The 22,659-nt window shown below is 37.6% G+C and overlaps 2 protein-coding genes and 1 pseudogene across 2 annotated transcripts; 2 read left to right on the forward strand and 1 right to left on the reverse strand.

Moving 5' to 3' along the window:
- Nucleotides 1-10,453: 10,453 nt before the first annotated feature.
- LOC141834519 (uncharacterized) lies at nt 10,454-11,375 on the forward strand. The gene is given in 3 exon segments (XM_074721840.1): nt 10,454-10,637; nt 10,640-10,774; nt 10,777-11,375. Coding segments are annotated over 3 exon segments (918 nt in total).
- An 850-nt stretch (nt 11,376-12,225) lies between these two features.
- On the reverse strand, nt 12,226-14,525 carry LOC141834645 (serine/threonine-protein phosphatase PP1-like). The gene is made up of 3 exons (XM_074721972.1): nt 14,154-14,525; nt 13,503-14,062; nt 12,226-12,642 (listed from the first exon to the last, which is right to left on the reverse strand). The coding sequence occupies exons 1-3, from the start codon at nt 14,344-14,346 to the stop codon at nt 12,466-12,468; spliced, it is 930 nt and encodes a 309-aa protein (XP_074578073.1). The 5' UTR covers nt 14,347-14,525; the 3' UTR covers nt 12,226-12,465.
- Nucleotides 14,526-20,076: 5,551 nt separating this feature from the next.
- Nucleotides 20,077-22,462, forward strand: LOC141835121 (uncharacterized; annotated as a pseudogene).
- The last annotated feature ends 197 nt before the right edge of the window (nt 22,463-22,659 follow it).

Consider the following 22,659-nt stretch of genomic DNA (forward strand, 5'->3'; position numbering starts at 1 on the left):
GATTGTTATGTTTGCAGTAGGCCAATGAGAATGGCAATTATCTATGTTGAAGAATGAAGAAGAGTCTATATATTTCCCTCGATCGGCCATTATTGCGAGAAAAGAATCAGTCGTCGTGCTCCCTGAAAGGTGGAAATTGGCATTCATCTATTGACATTAATGCTTTTTCCTGCCGACATGTGCTACACGCATGAAGAATTAAGATAAATTATCTAAGCATAAAAATTATTATCATATCATAAATCAATATATACACGACATCTATTGTCATTATTGAATTTCCACTGAATTAAACAAGAGTTCTTTTAGATAAGAGTTTCATATAGATTCTTTAGAATCAAAATATGTAAGAATAATCTCAAACCTTCACTATCACTTTGATCAATCGATTCACCATAGTTCGTCATCGAAAAATTAAAATTGATCATATATTTGAAAAGCTCTCGGTCTAAGTTATCCACTGATACCACTTTTGCGAATAAATATCGCGACTTGGAATAAGCCCATCGACCCTCTTCTCTCACCGGAGCTGTGCAACACATTATATCGTCACTATGGATTCTTGTGGTCAGAAATCTTGGTTTAAGGAAGTTTAGAGCTTGATTTCAGTATCTATAGTGTGATTTTGAAAACTGTGGTGCGCGGTGAGTGAAAGTAAAATTTCAACTCACTTTTCGATCATTGATTCAATTTTTAGGTATTTAGGGTTGAAAATTTTGCTTTGATTAATTAATTGAGTATTGTGTTCGGTGTTGAAGAAAATAACTATGGGGATCGATGAATCATTATCTCAATTAAAATCAAAGACTATGATCGAAATTTTTGAATTTAAGTTCTATTTCAACTTCTTAAAGAAATTAAGTTTTTGGATAGACAAAATCTACCAACACTACACTAATGTTTGAAATTTTTAAAAATGTTAACTTATATTTTTAAATATTTTTGAGTTTTTATAGTTGGATAATTCGATTTTGAGAGTGTTGATATATTATAATTGTGAAATATAATTTTTAAAAATTATTGTGTGTAGTTGTGAAGTAAAATATAAAGTTTGGTGCTTTTAAAAAATTTTGTTTGGATTCACCTCCTCTAGTCGAAAATCTTAGTTACCCTATTTGTTGCAGTGCTTCCTGATTTACTCTGGCGGCCAGTGAAAAATTTTTGAAGGACAGAATCGATCACCCCAGGATTAGTCGGCCAGTGAGAAACTTTCTAGGGCCATTACAAAGTGAGCAAAATAAAAAATATATGTAAATTATTATTTACTTTGCATCTTATTTTCTCTATTATATTTTACTTGTATTTGTTTGTAAGAGTAGATGATTTATTCGAGGTTTCTCCACGAAATAGGTATAGGAAAAATAATAGATCTATCTTTAGGATGGTAAATCAAAGAGAGTAGAAATTAAAGATTTCAAACCATATAAAATTGACTCATGTGCTTGTGTTTTTTATTCTCATATCTATTTCATATTAATCATGATGAGCACACAATGAGTGAAGTCACTAGCGGAGCTAACTTGTTAGCTACTCGGGCTATAGCCCGGGGTTTGACAACGTTGAAAAAGAAAAAAAGTTTGGATTTACTGGCAAAATAAAGAAAAATTTGAAAGAATGAAGAAGATAGCCCAGAGTGTTATGTCGGCGTAGTCCACAATGCAAAAAGCTCGGATAAATCATCCAGGCTAGCTTTGCCATTGAATGAAGTGAAACTAATTACTATTCATCCTCCTCAATGGATCTGTCGCCTTCTTATGTGAAAATTGCTATTCATTCATGAGACGCCGACATTGACTAGCAAAAAAAAAAACATGGACTTTCTCATCGCTCATTCATTCATTCATTGACACATGAGACGCCAACATTGACTAGCAAAAAAAACGTGGACTTTTGGTCATCATTCGTTCATACATGAGACGCCAACATTGACTAGCAAAAAAAGTGGACTTCTGCTCATGATTCATTCATACATGAGACGCCATGATTGTACAGGTCGAGGTCAGTCAATTAACAATGTGAAGGAGGAGATAGCGTTGGAAGGTGCAGATGACTTTATGGACAATCTAATCCTCCTCTTTAAGAATTTCCGCTCCCTGGCAGAACAGTTACTTCATGTGAAACTTCACAGACAGCAGCATCTGTAACTTTATTTATTATCAATACATCTAAATTATCAAATAGTTAGCTTGTTGATCTTTGACTGCTCAGAGTTCATTAAATCCTACCTTCGACCAATTTCTCGCTTTATGATCACTTCTCATTATTTCACATTGAAATATTAGTCTGCTAGATCAACAATTAATTCCACATGAGCCATCACTAATTCCTCCTTATCTTTGTTTCTGAGCTGAGTTCTTAATTTATCAATTACAAAATACAAAATGCAACATGGAAGGAAAGTTACGTTATTGATTTTGAGTATATATAGTCGATCGTAATTTAGATTCATGTTAGAGCAGTCACAACATTTATAGTTGTTTGTCATAAAAGTCCTTAGACTGCCTTCATGGTTGAAGAGAATATAATTGTTTTGCTTGAATTTTCTCCTAGGATGAACCTTGCGATTATTAAGTGAGGGTATTTTCTCTTCATTTCTAGATTGTTGTTAGATACACAATCTCTCAGTTGTAAATTAATAGTAATATTTACACAAATTATTTAAACTATATAAACAAAATTATGACTAATATATTGAAAGAATTTGCAAATCCAATACCGTATAAGTTCTATAAACCGAATAAGAACTTCTATATTTGAAAATGCAAATAAACAAGGATTGTGTTTCAACGTAACATGGTTTAACATATAAAAATATAAAATAAAGACAAGGAACCTATTTGGAGAGCCATTGTCCTTGTCCTGCAACGCCAACTGCTTGATCCCTGTGGAAGAAAATAAAGCGGAAGCGAAAGGAAGGTCTTCCAAGGGAATTAGTGTGACGGCGCCATAAAACCTTCGTCAATGGGGAACGAAGGCGATGTCACTTGATGCCCTAAACCTTCAGAGATCAAACCCTTATACAGATATCCAATCCGTTATCAGCCCATAGATAATAACGAAATAGATTGACTTATTCTATATATTTAATCCTTATCCGATAATACCGAAACGGATTAACATATTTAACAAATTTAATCCATATCCAATAATATCGGAACGGACTAACGGATTTTACATATTTAATCTACATCCAATAATTCAAAACCTGATAAACTTTAATTAGATCACTTGAATGGGTTCAGTTCGTATCCGCATATACAAATTACAATTAAGCCCACTTTTAAGAAATTAAATCCACAATCTTCCACTTGGGCTACATGTGATTTGTATATAATATACGATTATAACTTTAGTTGATATCAAACTTTATGGGTACTAAATATCCTCTAAAAATAATCTGATCCATTAACTTCATTGGTATAGGACTAAAGAGGTCATAGCTACTATATATGCCTATAACAAGCCCTAACAATAATCACAATACCAATGTCATTAATGACATAGATCAAGATGTGGATATGTAGTATGAAAATTACATGAAATGTGATCAGTACATATCAATTTACAAATTGTTCTAATGACCCAAAAAAGGGTCTGATCATATTTGCAAATACTTTATGCTAAACTGAATAGCAAATCATGATCCAAACTTTATGATTCCAAAAGAAATCTGTATCATATTTACAAACACCAAATGCTAAACTGCAGTAGTAAATCATGATACTTTGTTTCAGAGTGTCAGACAAACATATAAATACCCATTAATATTTTAAACTTTAAGTACGTACAATAATCAAAATAAAATATTTGTCTTTATTAATAAATATAGAGCAATAAAATATATATAGATTCTCACTAAATGAATTCTTCTTCTATAAGAAGAATTCTCATATCCACAACATGAGCATGAAACACCTTGGACACTAAGCCCTTGGTGATATGCCAATATAGAATCTGTCCTGATATGCTCTATCATCACTTGACGACTCTGAACTCTTTCTTTAACCACTATAAACTTGATGTTGATGTGCTTGGACTTCGATGAACTGCGGTTGTTCTTGGCATAAAGTTCTGCGACTTTATTATCACAGTTGATCCTCAATATGTCATCCACATACATGACAAGTACAACAACTTGCTCCCACTGAACTTGACATATATGCACTGATCAACAGTTTAATTAATGCCAAGAATATGTATATAAGTATGCAAATAATGCATATAAATGGGCTCTTTATGAGATACCAAGTATAACATTGTATTTTACTCTTTGGACTAAAATGTAATTTGTTAGCGGTACTATCTAATATAACTCAAATTTTAATTGACCACATAATGAGTCTTCCTTTGGGCCGACTCATTATGCGCATAATTCGACACTTTATATGAGTTATATATTAATCCATAACTTACAACAACCTTAATCAGCCACTCAATATGTCTTCCTTTGGAGCCGACATATTTTGTGCATGCATGATCTGAACAAAATAAATTTGTTTTATAATTGTAAGTTATCTTAAACATATATCTGGCATAAAAGTAATTTTTCTTTGGACCAATTACTTTTAACATAGACATACATCTATTGACATAAAATGCACTAAACATAGCTAATGTGTCTTCCTTTGGACCGACATAATAATTCGATTTATGTGATAGATAGACCCAAAAAAAATTATTCAGGTTCCCACGATCTCCAAAAATAATAATAATAATTTTTTATTATTTTTTTTAATGTGGAAAACGCCCTTTCATTTTTTTGGACAAAAACAAAAAAAAACTCTTTAACGTGGAAAATGTCTTCCACGTTTTTTTTGGAATGTGGGAAAACGTGGCCAGAAGAGAAAAAACTTTGAAAATTTCTAAATTTCCATGTGTGTGGAATGTAGGAAAGAAAATCATGAAATTTTTGGAACGTAGGAAAGAAAATCATGAAATTTTCCACAATCACACGATATTGTACATCATGTAATACGAAAAACGTAACCTTAGCTCTGATACCAATGTTAGATCTAGATGGAATCCATATATATCTCCACAACGATACGATATTATCCACTCATGGTTTTATTTTTGGGCTTTACCCAAAAGATCTAGTACTAATGAGATATTTTTCATCTTATAATCCTAGGATCTTTTTCATGTATTTTCAATGTGGAATTTTGATTGTATTTCAATAATCTACCCTTCAAACAAAAGACCACTGGGAGCTCCCCCTTAATGGGACTTCCACCATATGGATCCCTTATTGGTATGGGTCCCAATGGACCCGACCCCTTAACGATCCTAACAAATCCTTTAATGGGGCTCCCACCACATGGACCCGCTCTAATACCACTGTTAAAAATGATAGAATCCATATATATCTCCATAACGGTATGATATTGTCCACTTTGGGCCCATGCCCTCATGGTTTAATTTTATTTTTGGATTATACCTAAAAGGCCTCGTATTATATTGATATCTGAGCCTCCCCTTTAATGGTCCCAACGGACCCTTATTGGTACGGATCCCAATGGATCCGTCCCCTTAACGGTCCCAACGGACCCTTTATTAGGAGCTCTGATACCACTGTTATAACAGATGAAATCCATATATATCTCCACAACGGTACGATATTGTCTACTTTGGGTCGCACGCCCTCATGGTTTTATTTTTGGACTTTACCCAAAAGGCCTCGTACTAATGAGATATTTTCCATCTTATAATCCTAGGATCTTTTTCATGTATTTTTAATGTGGGACTTTGATTGTATTCCAACATATATATGATCATAGAATATAGTGTGCAATCTTAGTAATTATACAAATAAGTTTTTGTTATTGGAAATCAATTTATGATTATCATTGTTATTTTCGTTGTCATTAACTCCAACAAACTCAATTGGAGATATAGAACATTGAGTATAAACATGAGAAAACTAGTTGTTCCTGTCGAGATCAGCTCCAGGACGTGTCACCGACCGTGTCTCCTCACCAGAATGGAGCGGGATCGAAGGTGTTGAATCTCCGGGACCTGCAAACAGAGCAACCGTGAGCAAGAAGGACAGGGAGTACCCTTGCGCGACCACTCTGATGCTTAAGTCAGCAAAGAAAAGAAAGACGAATAAGCAGAAGAAGAATAATAAGCAAGTGAGTGTGTTCTCGCGTGCGTGTGCGTATACCTGGCTGCGGAGGGGAGTGGTCCTTATATATGCGAAATGAGGAAGTCTTATATCTCATCTCAATTAAATGAGGCATCCCATCTTAATTAAAGAAAGCGTCTCATCCCTGAGTATGATCTTGTCAGGAAGATATGGAATGATCAGAATGAAGGTCCCATCGTTGATCTATGATCGTAAGGTCATTTCGCACGTGGGTGTCAGGGCGGCGATCATAATTACGGAGTATGAGACTGTCAGAAGGAATGATGGGAGTGATGGAGTCGGGCACCGCGATGGCCATTCGGCGTGAGCCAATTTAGGATGCGGACGAAGGCGTCGAGCCGACTGAGAGCTCTCGGGTTTGTAAGAGGAATCAGTCGGTGAGAAAGCTCGGGTGAGGATTTAGCTCAGGTAAGGATTCGGCTCGGGACGCCACTTCGGACTTCAAGGTGTTGACCCTGAGTTCCCGATTCAAGTGGATTTCAATGAGGAGAGGGACTCGGCTCCCGGAGGAAGGGGTCGTGAGCCGCGAGTCAAGAACTGACTCGGACAAATCCTTGAGAACTAACTCGGACAGATCCACTCGGGAGTCGGGCATGGCACCGAGCCATCCACTTGGGTTAAACCCGGACTGGATCCCTTGGGTCTTATTCATCACCTCCATAACACTAGTCTTACACTTCTTTTTATGCATTTGATGAACAATTTCTTGCGCAATCGAGGCATTATATATATGTTGTACCTCTATTGGGAATTAAACTGTTCTGAAGAGAGCCAATTAAACCATCCAAATAAGGGACGAACAAGGATCTTAGAAATTAGTTTGAGCAAGATATTGCAAAGACTAATTGGTCTAATTAAAATCCTTTAGGCTCATTGGATCATCAACCTTTGGAATTGGAAGAATTAGAGTGTTTCTGAAAGATGTTGTTCAATACAACCATTAGAAAAGGCTTTGGCAATAAAGTCCCAAACATTTTTACCAACTATATATATGTCAATAATTCCTACAAAACACTGGCTGAAAATCATCCGGACCTGGTGCTTTAATTATATGGAGCCATACTTAAGACAGCATCCCTGACCTCTTTGAAAGAAACCGGACTAAGAAGCAAATTATAGAGTTCTTGATCAATTTTAGGAATACAATGAAGAGAAAGACTGCTGGGATTACATTGATCATTTGATTGGAACAATCTTCTGAAGAAAACCAAGCCCTCATTTTTCAAATTCACTTCGTCATTACACCAAACACCATCAATATTCGAACCAGTAATTTTATAATTCTTCTTCTACAAATCACAGTTTGGATATGGCGATGGAGAGCTCTAGTGGTGCATGGTGGCACTGACTCATCTATGGAGGTACAGAAGGCTTCTTTCAGGGATATGGTGTTTGGGAAAAAAGACACTCCGGCACCTAAAAAGAAGGTTGATCTTCTCAAGGAAAAGTTGGCAAGATTAATTGAATATGAAGATGGTAACCCTCTCAAACCAATGGTGCACATGGAGGAATCTGTGTAAAATGCTAGGGAGGAATATTGGTTATCAAATTGTATGCTTGAAGCATCATCACTGGAATCGACTCTGTTGTATAACAGTGTCGATGCAAGCAAAGAAACACGCCAGTAATCCTTAATTTGTCGCAGAAGAAGACCTGTTCATAGAAACCACCAATTAGGTTGAATAATTAATTATTGATTTAGTAGTAAATCTGCATGCAAGATCGACATTTTTTACATTTATACAGCTATAGCCTATGTAGATTAGTCAACTGAATCACTATAATCAGAACACAAAAAAAGACATGTTTGCTTTAGATTAAAAGCAATCACTTGGTAATACAATGCAGCATTTTCTTACCTGCCAAAAAGGTGAGTTGGTTTAGCTGACTTTTATTTTATGTATCTAAGATTTGACTTTTAAGTTATACAAAAGTCAGTTTTATAAAACCAATAGTTAGCTAACTGTTTTCTCTAGTTTGTTTCCCTCAAGTTCTTTCTTTTAGCTTTATCAGAATGCCTTCTTTGTTATTCCTGTTACAAACTTCATCATTCGGGAGTCCCTTAAGTCGAAGGCTAGTGATGCAAACTTCATCATTCCTGTTACAAACTTCTTTGTAGGTGATGAGTTTACATTGTGCATCTGAGAGATTCTCATCCTTGATTCCTCTATTGGATCTGAATAACGACGATTCAGAATCTATTGAGTCTGAACTTGATGGTGAATTTCAATAATGTTTTCTCATACAAATGGCTGAATCATGTTAGATGTGGTGTTACCTTGGATGGGGATTCCCTTTCACAACTTTTTGCCCATACTTGGGCCATCTGTAACCATTATCCAAAAGATCAACCTCACTTGTTTGCACAATGATCCAAGATTCTGAAGTTGGGTGGGTTTTGATTACAATCAGATACATTCCTGTCAACTAGTAGAAATATAATCCATAAATTGAAGAGTATAATATGTATATATAAATGAAGGGTTAGTATGTAGATGCTACTTTACTTACTGTCTTTTAGCATTGCTACTCTGGTTGCCCCTTCTATTGCCATTAATTTCAGATGCTTCTTCATTGTCACCATAACCAGATAATTGATCAGGTATCTCATAGTAGGATTATCGGTCCATTTAAGGAGCTGACGTTGCAGCAGATATTTCATTTGATATTCTGAGGTTAGCATGAGGATCATGAAAACTCAATTCAGGTGTAGCATGATTGTTAAGACTATCAGTGATTTGATCCAGGGGAAAACTCCCAGAACACTTATTGTTAGTACGGATGAAATCAAAATATCTCCACAATGACATGATATTGTCCACTTTAGGCCTAAGCCCTCGTGGCTTTGTTCTTGGGCTCTCACCAAAAGATACTTTCCATCCTTTTAACCTCATGATCTTTTCCATGTGCGCGCTTTGGATGTGGGACTATGTTTGCACCCTTACAACCCAACAATCCCCCTTCAACATCGTGTCGTTTTTTATGTCAGAATCCTCGACCCACTAGGACTTTTTACTCCTCGGTCCACCCGACCTACTAGGACTTCCCACCTAGTCGCAACTAGGACTTTTTGCCCCTCGGTCCATCCGACCTACTAGGACCTCTCACCTGGTGTCTGATCCTCTTGATTCAGACACTGGAGCACCCACTTCCTTTGTTTAAGGTTCAAACCACATGATTAGATCTGAATCATGGCTCATCCGACGGTTAGTCCGGTGAAGAGCGAGACAAAGAGCGGTCTCGCTCTGATACCACTTGTTAGTACGGATGAAATCAAAATATCTCCACAATGACATGATTGTCTACTTTGGGCCTAAGCCCTTATGGCTTTGTTCTTGGGCTCTCCCCAAAAGGCCTCATACCAATGAAGATACTTTTCATCCTTTTAACCCCATGATTTTTTCATGTATTTTAGATGTGGGACTATGTTTGCACCCTTGCAACCTTATTTGGCGCTGGATACTGATGATTATACTGTCCCCTATAAACTATCTCGATAATTTACCCATCTACAAAATGCTCTATTTTTTTCTTGACTGGACAATTCAAATGGCTGCACTTCTACTAACTACTAGGATATTCACTGCCTTTTACCATCTTCCGGCCATATTTACGCCAATTATAGCCATCATCAGCAGGTTTATCAACTAAAATAGTACTAGGCTGGGACCATTGATCGAACGAGAACCTTCAGCAGACTCAGCTATGACATTATGTGATTAAGGCCTTACTGCTAAGAAACCATCCTAGGAAATTTACTTAGACTAAGTAATTCTTCCATAAAACCAAGATTCTTGTAGGAGATGTCCTCACAGTTACTGGTCTACAAAAAGGAGAAAGTGTAGGTATGAGGTGGAAGGATTTTGCAAGCATCCTCATGGTTGGTTTTGTGAAAGAACATATGGGTATTACCAAGCTAGTTTAAGCTCTTTTCTAGGCATCCCACAGTAGACTCAACAGTAGCAGTTACGGATTACATGGCAACAAGAGCACATTCTTCCTTTTTTGATCATGTGCAAAACCTTTTGTTTAGTTCTGGGTGATGAACCTTTTGTTTAGTATCTTACAATATTACAATTTGTCCCAGTAGCTATGCCACAAACAAGTATACACCTAATTGTTGTCTGAATTAGCACAGAAGAATGCTCTAGATTGCTTTGCTTTATTTTGATGCGATTATAGGAGGAGTTCAACCCGACAACAAATGGGCTATAGAATTTGAAGCCAAGCACGAGATGCAAATGAATAAACTAGAAAAAACGGTGGCAACCTTGGTCACAATAGTACAAGAATTAAAGGATAGTTTAGATGAGAACTTCAACTCAAGCAACCCAATTAAAAGGGGGGGGGGGGGCAAAACCACAATCTCAACAACAACAATACAACCGCAGAGCTAACTCATATAAAGATCGAGAGCACAACCTTCCATGTATGAAGGTGGAATTTCTCCGTTGGGATAACGACGATCCGATTGGATGGATTTCAAGGGCTGAAATTTTTTTCGTTTCCACAACACCTCAGATTATGTAAAGGTAGAACTAGCATCTATAAATCTTGAAGGTGACACCATCCAATGGTATGACTGGCTTGAGACATGCCATGGACCTCCAACATGGGAGAATTTTAAGAAGAACTCCTCAATCGTTTTGGTCCCTCCGAGTATGAGAATATTGATGGAGAGTCAGCTAAAATTCGTCAGACTACAACCGTATTGGAGTACCAAGGACGATTCGAGCAACTCTCTAATCGAACTCGTGACTGGTCCGAAAAACAATTATTAGACACTTTTATTGAAAGACTTCACCCTGACACACGACTATAAGTGAAAATGAATCAACCCTACACCATGAAGGCAGCCTTATCCTTTGCACGACTACAAGAAGAAAAGATATATGAGGAAGGAAGAAGAAATAACAAGGTAATTCATGAAAACACACCTCGATTCTCAACAACTCGCAAACTAACAAAAGAAGAGATCAAGGAAAGAATGACAAAAGGACTTTGTTGGCATTGTGATGAAAAATGACATCGTGGTCATCAATGTAAGCAGAGGCGGCTATTAATGATTGAACCAATAGAGAACTCTGAGAAAAAAGATAATGAAGTTGAAACACAAGAAGACATCAACGAAGTACAAGATGACTCTATGACCATATCAGTCGTTCATGCTTTAGAAGGACTTCAAACTCTGCAAATGATGAAGGTAAAAGGATTCATTAAAAAGCAATGAAGTAAATTGTTTTGATTAATCAATTCTATTGATTATTGAAGGTCAATCCTCTCGAAGTGATCGTTTATCCCCGTTCTTATTTTTTCTCTTCAATTTTTCGCAAGATAGGACACAGGTTCCTATCAACTTGGAATTAGAGCAAGGTTAATTTCATATTATGACAAATTGAAAATCCTATGAAGATGAATTCCCTTGTTGGCGAAGTAGAGATTCTATTGGATTTATTTCTAAAGTAGAAAGATATTTTATTCTACATGACACATCAAATGATTCGAAGGTCGAAATAGCTTCTTTGCATCTGGATGGAGAGGCTTTCCGATGGTATCAATTATATATGTCATGTCATAGATCTATAATATAGGAAGAGTTTGTAGATGATCTTCTAACTCGTTTTACACCTCAAGAGTATAATAATGCAGACGAGAAATTATCCAAAATTCAACATATCATCACAATAACAGAATATCATAATCGCTTTCTTCGACTCTTTAATCAAACTCGTGATTGGTCAGAACAAAAATTACTAAATACTTTTTATAAGGATATTTTTATAATTTTATATATTTAACTTTCATTTCTTGTTCCTTTCCTCTCAAATAAAGTAACACATGTTACGTTAATAAATCTTCTCTTCCTCCCAAACACGGAGAAAATAAATACTTCAGTTAATAAATCTTCGTCTCTCATCCCATCCAAACTAGAGCATTAGTGTGTAAGTTGGTACTAACTTAGGCTATGCCCTTTCTTAAGTTTCAAGGGGTTCAATATACATGTTTTTTATCGAATTCCTTCCTAATGAACATCAACAAAACAATGTTTTTATTTAACCATTGTTTTGATCTTAGTCAGCTACATCTCATGATTACAACATCTGTTTAGCAAAACTGTGACGTCTCACAGTAACATCAAATGAATTACTCCTGGGAAATTTCTGTATATACAGTTTTCGAGTTACATATCTGCTCGCATCAGTAACTGGCTGCAACAAATGATATCAAAAACAATCTTTTGAATGGAAATGGTAAGCAAACAGCTTCATCCCTACAACCAGAGCTCAGTTGCTTCATCCCTACAACGATCAGGATTCAGGTCAGTCATTCACCTGGCCCTTTGCTCTGTATGGCTTCAGGATCTGGAAGGAGCAGAGCAAGCTTGGATCCACGCTCATCAGGGCACCAGCGTTGTTGAACTCTCCGCAGTAGTTGGGGGCCGAGAAGATCGTCACCAGCTGCCTGTCTGCAAAGAATTCATACCCATCTTCCACAACCTGCACCATCACCTCAAGGTTCATCCAAATACTAACTTGCAATATTCTATGAAATAGATGTTGGAAATGTGAATGAAAACAAAGAATTGAAAGGATGGAAAAGACCTTCATATGGAGGAGTTTTAGTCTCACATTGGTAGTTGAGGGGCAACTTAGTTGGTTTATATTGTATCACAAGTATTGTTGTTGTGAACAAATACATAGGGAAGGCTCTCTCTTATGCGTGGGTACGCAAGGAGAGTGCAAATTCAGGGTTTGAATTGCACTACCCGCAAGGTAACTTGTGATCTCCAATTAATAGGAGATATGTTGCGAGGTTATAAAAGAGGAAGCAATGGGAGACCACGGTAAGTGTGTTCTCGATCCTAGATAGCCTTTGGGTGTAATCGGTTCGTCGGTAACGATCTGTGCTTGATTGTTTTGCCGGTTCTGCCGTTATATCTTGGGAAACAGACGTCCGTTATGACTTTTAAGCACTGTCGGAAGGGACGAATCTGTTTTAAAGAAATTGCGTTGAACGCAGGCCTTGGCATCATCCATCTCGCCTCTCGACGTCTCGACATCTCGACCACTCGTCTCGGCAGTCGACTCTCGACTCGGCCACTCGTCTCGACAGTTGACACTCGGCTCGGCATCTCGGCCTACTCGGCTCGACAGCCGACCTCTGGCACTCGGCCATTCGTCTCCACAGTTGGCCTCTCAGCTCCGCAACTCGGCCACTCGTCTCGCCTCGATTCTCGGTTGGCACTCGGCTCTCGGCACTCAAGCTCTGGCCACCCCGCTCTCTCCGGCAAAGATAGTCAACGATAGATTCGATTCATTGTTTACAGGGAATGGAAGGAGAAAGTATGGAAGTTTACCTGATGAGCCCGGCAGATGAGATCGAGATCGTGCTTCCGCAAGAACTCGGCGACCTTGTCGGCCCCAAAAGTGTAGGAGACGCCCCGGTCGTTCTCCCCCCAGCCGCTGATCTCTCGGTCGGGGTCCGACCAGAGCAGGTCGCAGAGCAGACCCTGGTCCGGCACGTCCACCGGGCGCTCGATCTCCCGGATCTGCTCCATCGCCTGCAGGTCCGGCGACAGCCCCCCGTGCATGCACAGGATCTTGTCGTCGATGCGCGCCGCCACCGGGAGGCAGTTGAAGCAGTCGGTGAAGAGGCGCCAGAGGCGGACGCTGAACCGCCGCTTGCACTCGTCGTAGAACCCGTAGATCCGGTTGATGGAGGCGCACTCGTGGTTGCCCCGCAGCAGGAAGAAGTTGTCCGGGTACTTGATCTTGTACGCCAGCAGCAGGCAGATCGTCTCGATGCTCTGCTTCCCCCGATCCACGTAGTCGCCGAGGAACAAGTAGTTTGCGCTGGGCGGCAGCCCCCCGTACTCGAACAGCCGCAGCAGGTCCGAGAACTGCCCGTGCACATCCCCTGATGAATCAATCCACCACGCGTTCTGATTTCTCATTCCTGATGTCTAATTTCTCGAAGCAAATAAGGGATTGATTGATTCAGATTGTACCGCAGATGTTGATGGGGGCTTCGAGCTCGAGGAGGACGGGCTGGGCGAGGAAGATCTCCTTCGCGGCGGAGCAGAGGCTGCGGATCTCCGTCTCGCTCAGATGCACCTTTTTGCCGCCGCCCTTGTTCTTGCTCTCCAGCAGCCTCTGGATCAGTTCGTCAATTGCCCCTCCGGCGCCGCCGCCTCCTTCCATCGTTCCCGATCCAGATCTTGTTTTTTTTTTTTTCTTTTCTGAATCCAAGTGCCGATTTGAGTAGAAAGGAACAGGAAGAGTCGGTGGAGGGAAAAAGGGTCTTGTGTTTTTTTTGGGAAATTTGATTTCTCGATCGAAATGAAGAGGAGAGAGGCGGTGGAGGAGGAGGAGGAGGTGGTGGTGGTTGTCGAGGCGGAGGAGGAGGAGGGGCTAGAAATGGATCCCCGCCTTGGGCGGTGGCGCCACGTCGGATGAAACGGGTGTGGGAGGGGCGGGCCCGCCGCGATGAACTTTCGGATAAGGTCAGCGGTGGAGCCTTGACCAGCAGGGCAATGCGATGGGCATGTGGTGAGCCACTCATCCACTGTTTCAAACGGAAATTAAATAATAATAATAATATAATAATAATAATGGAGTAAAACCGGATCGAGCCATTTATACTCTGACCTAGTCTCTTATTTAAAATTAAAAATAATTTTTATATGATAATGATATTTTCATTTATTTAAAATTATATAAATGTTTCATTTATGTAAAAGATGAAATATGTCCCAACAGTCTCATACGATTAGTGTTACGATCTTATGTGAGAAGATAAATTGAAAAGTTAACTACGACGAAGGATATTATTTTGATTTCATCGAGATTCAAATCTTTGTTTACTTCTGTAATTCTGTTTCATCGTAACTAACTCAATTATGTCTTGGAAATGATAAAAGTGCTTCATTTCGATAATAAAAGTGGAATCTGTCACTTTAATGGTTTCATACGATTAATCTTACGATCATCTATACGAAAATAAATCAAAAAATTATAATTGACCATGATAAAAAAAGATATTATTTTAATTTTATCAAAATTCACATCCTTATTTATTTCTATAATTTTATTTTATCCAACTCAATTATATCCTAAGTCGATAAAAGTGCTTCATACAGCAGCTGAGAGTGGAGTGGAGGGACAATTTAGGAATTTCAGAAATATAAAAGTACGGTTTGGAAAATTTTCTAGCTTGATAGATAGGTTGTCTGCTTGTTTAACAATTTTCTCATTTCTCATTTCTCAGGGTGCGGATCGACAAGTTTGATCAGAAACAAGAATCCTTCTTCCCCATCTCCTCTCGGTCTCAGAAACGTAGCACGATTTCTCTTCCGAACTCCAACTGGAGGGGTTGAGGGTTTGGGCGATGGCGGAGAGCACATCGGGACCGTGGATACTGGATGCAGCTCCTCTCTTCGTGGTTGTCCTATTGGTTGCTCACGTCTCCGCTTTGGTACGCGAGTCGATCTTGCTCCCTCTTCTTCTGTGGAGATGACCAGGCGATCTTAATCCTCTTTCGATTTGCCGTGTTTCTAGGTTTATTGGATCTACAGATTGGCGGCTGAAAAGCCGCACCCTCGGAGAAAGACGCATTAGGTAAGAGCGGCTCGTCGCCCATATCCTGATCCTTTTGTTTGAGGAAAAACAATATTTTTTTCTGCTCAAGAAATCAGGGCTTTTATATTGTCGAACGCCTTTTTGAAGAAGCAATTTTTGCTTCTATAGATCTTTCTCCGTTTCTGCTCTAATCATCGATTAGTTGTTGATGCCATTTTTCTATCTCGCAAACATCAGTTTCGTACGAGATTAGTTCTTGTTTTATTCCTTCTAAATGCTAAAAGTAGCACAGTTCTGTTTATAGTTGATATGAATCTTAAACACCATTGTCTCATGTTTGCTGTGGTGTTTGTAAGCCATTGTTATGTTGAGATCTATTGGAAATATCAGAATCCAGAGAGAAGTCATTTTAAATTTTCTGTCTGGATATAGTTATTATTATTGAGGTCAGTTAATACCAAAAAAAGCCTTCTATTTTCCAATATCTGGACTGAATGCAAAAATGATCTAAGCTGCATGCTTGTTGATTATTAACGTGTTACCAGATCAAATTTAGTATTTAGGAGGTTTTGACTTTGTTACTCAATTATATCCACGTAGTTTAACTCATAAGCAAAGTTTCAGAAACGTATGCATGAGGTATGCAGTTGAACTACTACATAATGAAGAAACCACTTGTATTTTTTTTAAAATATTATTAATAAATACTATTGTGTCAAACAATACAAATTTACCTCTATAATATAATATATCAAATTAATCAACCTAAGAAATAAATATAAACAAGACTTGTGCTCAATCATCCAAAACATAACTCTGTTCAATTTTTTCATATGAACTTAACCAATGCATATAACACAAAATATTTAACATAGAACAATGCATGTTGACCAACCAACATGATCCATATAAATGAAAATTTACTAGTTGACCTAGCAATCAATAAAATCAAGTTAGGATTGTGATCCTATTTAGGAAGAGGTCTATCAATTCAGATTGTAGGATTGCAAGTTACATTTATGATTTATCATATGTATTATATTTTGATATATAATAATAATAATGTGAACATTTTATACTTATCATTCGAATATCGTGATGCATGTTGCATAATTAAAAATTTTCATATGAATCATTCAAATATCTTTACGTAATGAGTAACTTTAATAAGAATGACAAACTTTTAAAAAACATTTTTTTAGTTAGGAGTTTCAAGAATCTCATGTAATTTCAACTTTTTTTTTTCAAACAACATGGCATAAAATTAATTATTTACTTTTAGTGAACATCACATTTAAAAATGTTTATAAGTAAATTTGTTCCACCTAGGCAAGGTTATTTTAGTCAAGATCCTATGTAGGAATGATGAGGAAGCATAGGATTGGATTGTAGATTTGTAAGATCCTAGCACTATTTAGGTCTTACCTAACAACTTTTATTGTTTAGGCCAATCTAGTTCTTAAGCTTATAAGATCTGATGGTCTGGATCACAATCATGACTACCATGAATAAAATATTTTTTTTTGTCTATTTGGCAAAACTAGTTGATAAATCAATTTAACTATATGACTTTGTCATTCACATGCAGTGATTGGTTTAGGTAATATAAGATTTATATGACTATAAGGAGATGTGATGTAATTCCTCATTGCATATGCAACTGCATTAGTGGCTTATGTGGTAGCTTTTTAAAACAATGGTCATAATTTGTAAGCAATTAGCTTTTGTATAACAAACCTTGTGCGGTCATAGTCTCTTCCTTTTTGGCTTTACATTTATATATTCAGGGAAACGAAGCACGGCCTCATATTTATCTCCTTATAATCTTCTTAGTTGAGTTTCTAAACCAACCTTAGCATCCCATTAGGTTCCATGAAATCTATCTTCAAATATAAACTTCTTAGTTGAGTTACTAAACCAACCCTTAGCATCCCATTTGATTGCCATGAAATCTTTCTTCAAATATACTCAATCTGTTTTCATGACTTGTTTAGACTATATGAACAAATTGCACTTTCTGCAAAGTGATAAATTAGCTCGTGGTAATCTTCTCATGGAGTAAAATCTAGTGTCTGCAATGGCATTCCAAAAAATGTCTACAAATCAGTTCGTGATTCTGATGAGATTCTCGTGGCGATCCTCTAATCTCATCAGAATCACCCTTCCAGTAAAAGGGTGGATCCTACCTCTTGGATGAACTTGCAAGCAGAAATCAATTTGGTTCTCAATGAAAACTCCACGGTGATACCTTGCAAATGGCATTCCAAAAGTATGAATATGAGGAAACTATTTAATAACAAGAAAAGGAACATCACGTCAACCCTTAATTTCAGGTTCCTCTCTTAGAAAACAATGCTTACTGCAGATTCACTTGATGCTGCATGAGTGAAGGCGAAGTATGATAGAGACTACCTGCTGTTTGCGCAAATCAACAGGGATGCAACCTCACCAAGCTGTTCAAGTCACACACATGTTGGACAAAGGGGCTATGTTTCCTTATGGTGTGACTAGGAGGTGCTCCAGATATAAATTTAGGGAAGAATGATGGAAGGAAAGTGCCAATAAACAGTTGCAATTGGAAGGGATTGGCGAATGACTTTGGTTGGTCATGAGGAGGCAGGCAGCAGCTCCTCGTGAGGGGGTGCAGGCGGCAGCTCCTCGTGAGGAGGGCAGGTGGTTGCTTATCACAAAGGGTGTAGCCGGTGGTTGCTCACGTAGTGTTTCTATTTTTAGAATGGATTAACAGGTCAGGGTTTAATAAAATGGGTATAATGATGCCTGTATTTGCTGTCTTATTACTACTTACATAGCAGCTGGTTTATGTACTTCAGATTTGGACTTGCCAGTGGTTTGGCACTTGGTTGCTACTTTTTGCCTTGAATTCATATCTTGAGAATAATGAAGCATTCCTTAAGTTGAACTATATATGTATTTTTTTTTTGTTGGTTATGTTTTAGGCATGATATTCTATATGCTATTCCAATTTGTCCTGTGAAAGCATATGCTTCCTGGTTGACTGGAATTTTCACTACACGAACAAATCAAAGCCACATTCATTCACAGATGTGTACCATAGACTAAGCTTTTTTCAAGATTTAGCATTACTATTTAATTTCTAAGCTTAATAATATGAACCTGGTTATAGGAATTAAATTTGGATCAAATCTTTGGTTTGAACCCTACTTTTCATGAAAAATGGCTCTTATCCCAAGGGATTATTATTGTTTTAGAATGAATTATGCTTAATAATTTCTAAAGTATAACAGGAAGTACCTTTGAAAATATGTTACCTTATTTGCTTTTAGAATACAAGCAAGATGGTTGAAATGGAGGAGAGCGTCGGGTGTTTTATGTGATTATAAAATATCTCTAAAACTTAAAGGGAAGTTCTACAGAACGGCGGTTAGACCTGCTATGTTATATATGTTGAATGTTGGGTTATGACTTTAGCACATGAGCGAAGATGAGAGTTGCATAGATGAGGATGTTAAGGTGGATGTGTGGACATACGAGGATGGACAGAATAAGAAATGAGAATATTAGAGAGAAAATCAGAGTTGCATCTATTGAAGGAAAACTCCGAGAGATACGTTTAAGATGGTACATTTATGTACTTAGACGACCAATAAATGTTCTAGTTAGACGATGTGAAACTATGACAAATATGCACATCAAACGAGGAAGAGGAAGATCAAAAAAGACTTGATTAACAACAATAAAATAAAATAAAATTTATTTAAGTATAGATGATGATATAGTAGGGGATAGAGTCCAATGACGTAAAAGGATCTATATAGCCGACCCCACCTAGTAGGATAAGACTTGGTTGTTGATGTTGTTGTATTTGCTTTTACGAGAGTTTCTTTGAAAAAAAAAATCCCCATGTTAACTATTATATTGTTGTCTGATAATTTCTTGTCTCAAGTCTTGTTGGGACCAGAAAGGAACTCCAGGAAGCAATGATAATTTCTGATGACACGAAAGTGGTTGTCAATCCCATGATGCGAGGTGGTACCCATAATGTTCGTGTGTGTGTGAACTGTAGCCAACATCAAAGTGGCAGTGTTAGTAAACCATGTCAGAAAAGTGCTTTCATTTGACCACTGTCTCCTTCAGTGCTGTAGTTTACTTCAACCATGCCTAAACCTGGAATTGATGTAATCAAGGGACTACATCTAATTTATTTGAACAGCATCATTCTAATGATTTGATCTTGGTTTAGTCATTTTATTTCGTATAGTCTTTAACTCTGAAGATTTGAATGCAGTGCACATAAGCATAATGATCATGTTAATTTGCCATTTGTTGTATTTTGTTTTGACTTTGTTTTGGTTTTCTCTTGGAAACAGGCTTGAATAGAAATGAAGCTGCCGACGATGCACAAGGTTACTTGAGTGACAGTCCTCAATAAAAATCAGATTCTTTTTCTTTCCTCCTATGCAAACTTCTCATCCTTAAAAGATATTGGACAGACCTTATTGTAATTTGATTATGAATGTTTCAAACATTCATTTGTCACTGGGTTTTCTGTGGAGTCTTACAGGAAAAGAGGAAAGAAAAATGTAAAGTTTACTGAAACATTGTTGTGAGGTATTGCAGTAAAGGACTAAGCAACAGGATTTTGTTGAATTGCTCTACATTTTATTCCCTAAGCATGAACTTTTTCCTCTTTCTCTTTATTTTTTAAAGAAATATCTTCTCTAATCTTTTTGTCTATTTTCTCAAAGTTTATGTGCTTGTCTCATGGTTTGCAATCAGCGACAACTACTATAATGTATGTACCCATCAACATTACTTGTCAGGTACCTTTCTCCTTCCTTTTGTGCCTAGACAAAACAGTTGCCTTGCTTCCACTTGTTACAACACAAACTAGAAACCTAATTAAGATGCATTGTCTTTTCTTATACATGGGAGGCACAGTAACTGGACCAATTTCTCTTGTTGCAGGGACATCAGAGGTCATGATTTAATTATAGCTGCTACAAATGGTTGGTAGATGTAAAAATTTGATGCTAGATAAAAGAAATGGCTAATTGATGTGCCGTCATGCCCCAAGTGGAGACAACAAGTGTGCAACATCATGTCGATGCAAGCCGAGTGGTGGTCATCAACTCTAGTAATTTCGTTCTTCCTTTCGATGAAAAGAAATTATATCACTATTAGATTATATAGCCTACTTAATTACTGTCTTCCTCTTTTATCTTTTGTTGTTTTTACCATGAAGAATCTTGAAATTATTAATGTTGTGATATAGCATACAATGGCAATGGAGACTAAACCTAGGCCTTCGTACATAACCATTAATCTTTTAGCAATAAATTTGGCTTATTGATTTACTCTCATTTGCCCATTAAGTTACTATTTGACTTAGTTTGAAATATAACAAGGAAAATATGGTCTTTTGAATCAAAGGCTTGTGTCTCAAAATTTGCTTATGTAGGTTCATACTTCTTTAAGAAAGTCAAAGCCTAATGATAATTTGCTAGGAACTTGTACATTCAAGAACAGCAAAAGAGCATAACTTGTACTTTCAGGCAGAAAGCGAAAATAAATTATCTCAAGCAAGCTTATTATGCTGTTTTCTAGTGGAAGTAAATTTATCTAAGTTAGTTAGGCAGACATTAGTTGATTAATGTGCTGGAATTCCTCAAGAGAAGACATTAACTCACTAATTAAATAAAAAAACATATCTTTAATCCAAACCCATAGTTTTAAAACACTAATCTAGAACACAATCACGGAGATAAAACCTTACCCTGTAGTTATTATTAACAGTGTGCTTTGTAGCTTAATAAACAGGAATCACTTATGCATGAGAGATAGAGATAAGGAGAGAATTAAGTGCAATAATTATGTGATGTGGGGCTGCTACAGATTGAGACAAACCTTATCCTGTAATTGGCAACATTTCTGGTGTGTGATTGTGTTTAATCACTTTTAAATCAACATAAACTATGACTTGAGCAAATGTGCCTTACATATAGTTGATGAGTGTCGTTCTCAAGGTATTGTTCTCACAGTGAGGAGGCATAGGAAGAAATGGAGATGAAGGACCAGGTTAGCCTTCGAGGCAAGGAGGAGGATGAGGTGCTGATCAAGAGTTCTTCCATCGGAGGTGAGCCATTGTTGTCGCCATTGACCTCTTCAGAGGAGGAAAAGGAGAGCAAAGGAGAGGTGGAGAGCCAGGCCAAGAATGGAGCTTTTAGATGTTTGGGTTCCTTGGAAGACTCCCTCCCTACCAAGTAAGTAATCCCCTTCTGACTCAACTTGAAATTCTATATACTTCTGGTGTGTTGTCTTAGATCAATCGGTTGCATTCCGATTTATTGTTGCAGGAGAGGATTGTCGGGCTTCTTCTCCGGTAAATCCAAGTCTTTCTCAAGTTTGTTAGACATGGGCAACATGAGTACAAACAACCTCACGAAAACTGAGAACTCCTTCAATAAGCGAAGAAGAATTCGAATGGCTAGCAAAGCAAGGAGAGCTTCCTATACTTCATTCATAAATCTACCACCGCCGCCACCGCCGCCACCACCGCCGCCACCACCCTCACTTAAGGATCACATTTCGGAGGAAGGCGACCACGAGAGCAACACGAGAAGGAAATGAACAACATGGTTTAATAGATCCTTGACATTGTCAAACCTCTCGACATGACTAGTTCAAAACTTTGTCTTTGAAGCTTGAAGGAAATGGTGAATTGAAACTAAAATTTATGGGTTATATTATATTTGTTGAGAGTGGCCATGCTTCTTTTTATTTATACCTTCCTTTTATGTCTTTGAATTGAAACTGTCTTTGAATTAAATTAGGAGAAAGCTAGGCTGAGCGTACGCTTTCAGCAAAAGGTAAAATTTGTCTATTCTAACGGTTTCACATGGTCGATTTCATAATTATTTGTGATGAGGTAAATCGAAAAGTTGTAGTTGATCATAA

The sequence above is a fragment of the Curcuma longa genome, chromosome 9 (genome assembly GCF_044706935.1).
Source record: "Curcuma longa cultivar G26 ecotype Majalengka, Jawa Barat chromosome 9, ITB_CL_G26_1.1, whole genome shotgun sequence".
Classification (NCBI taxonomy): Eukaryota; Viridiplantae; Streptophyta; class Magnoliopsida; order Zingiberales; family Zingiberaceae; genus Curcuma; species Curcuma longa.

Bases quoted from the DNA above. Each gene is read 5' to 3' on its own strand.
- LOC141834645 (XM_074721972.1), bottom strand. From the start codon at position 14,346: ATGGAAGGAGGCGGCGGCGCCGGAGGGGCAATTGACGAACTGATCCAG. The intron at 14,063-14,153 runs GTACAATCTGAA...TTGATTCATCAG, and splicing joins AGCCCCCATCAACATCTGCG to GGGATGTGCACGGGCAGTTC. The intron at 12,643-13,502 runs GTAAACTTCCAT...GTGATGGTGCAG, and splicing joins TCATCTGCCGGGCTCATCAG to GTTGTGGAAGATGGGTATGA.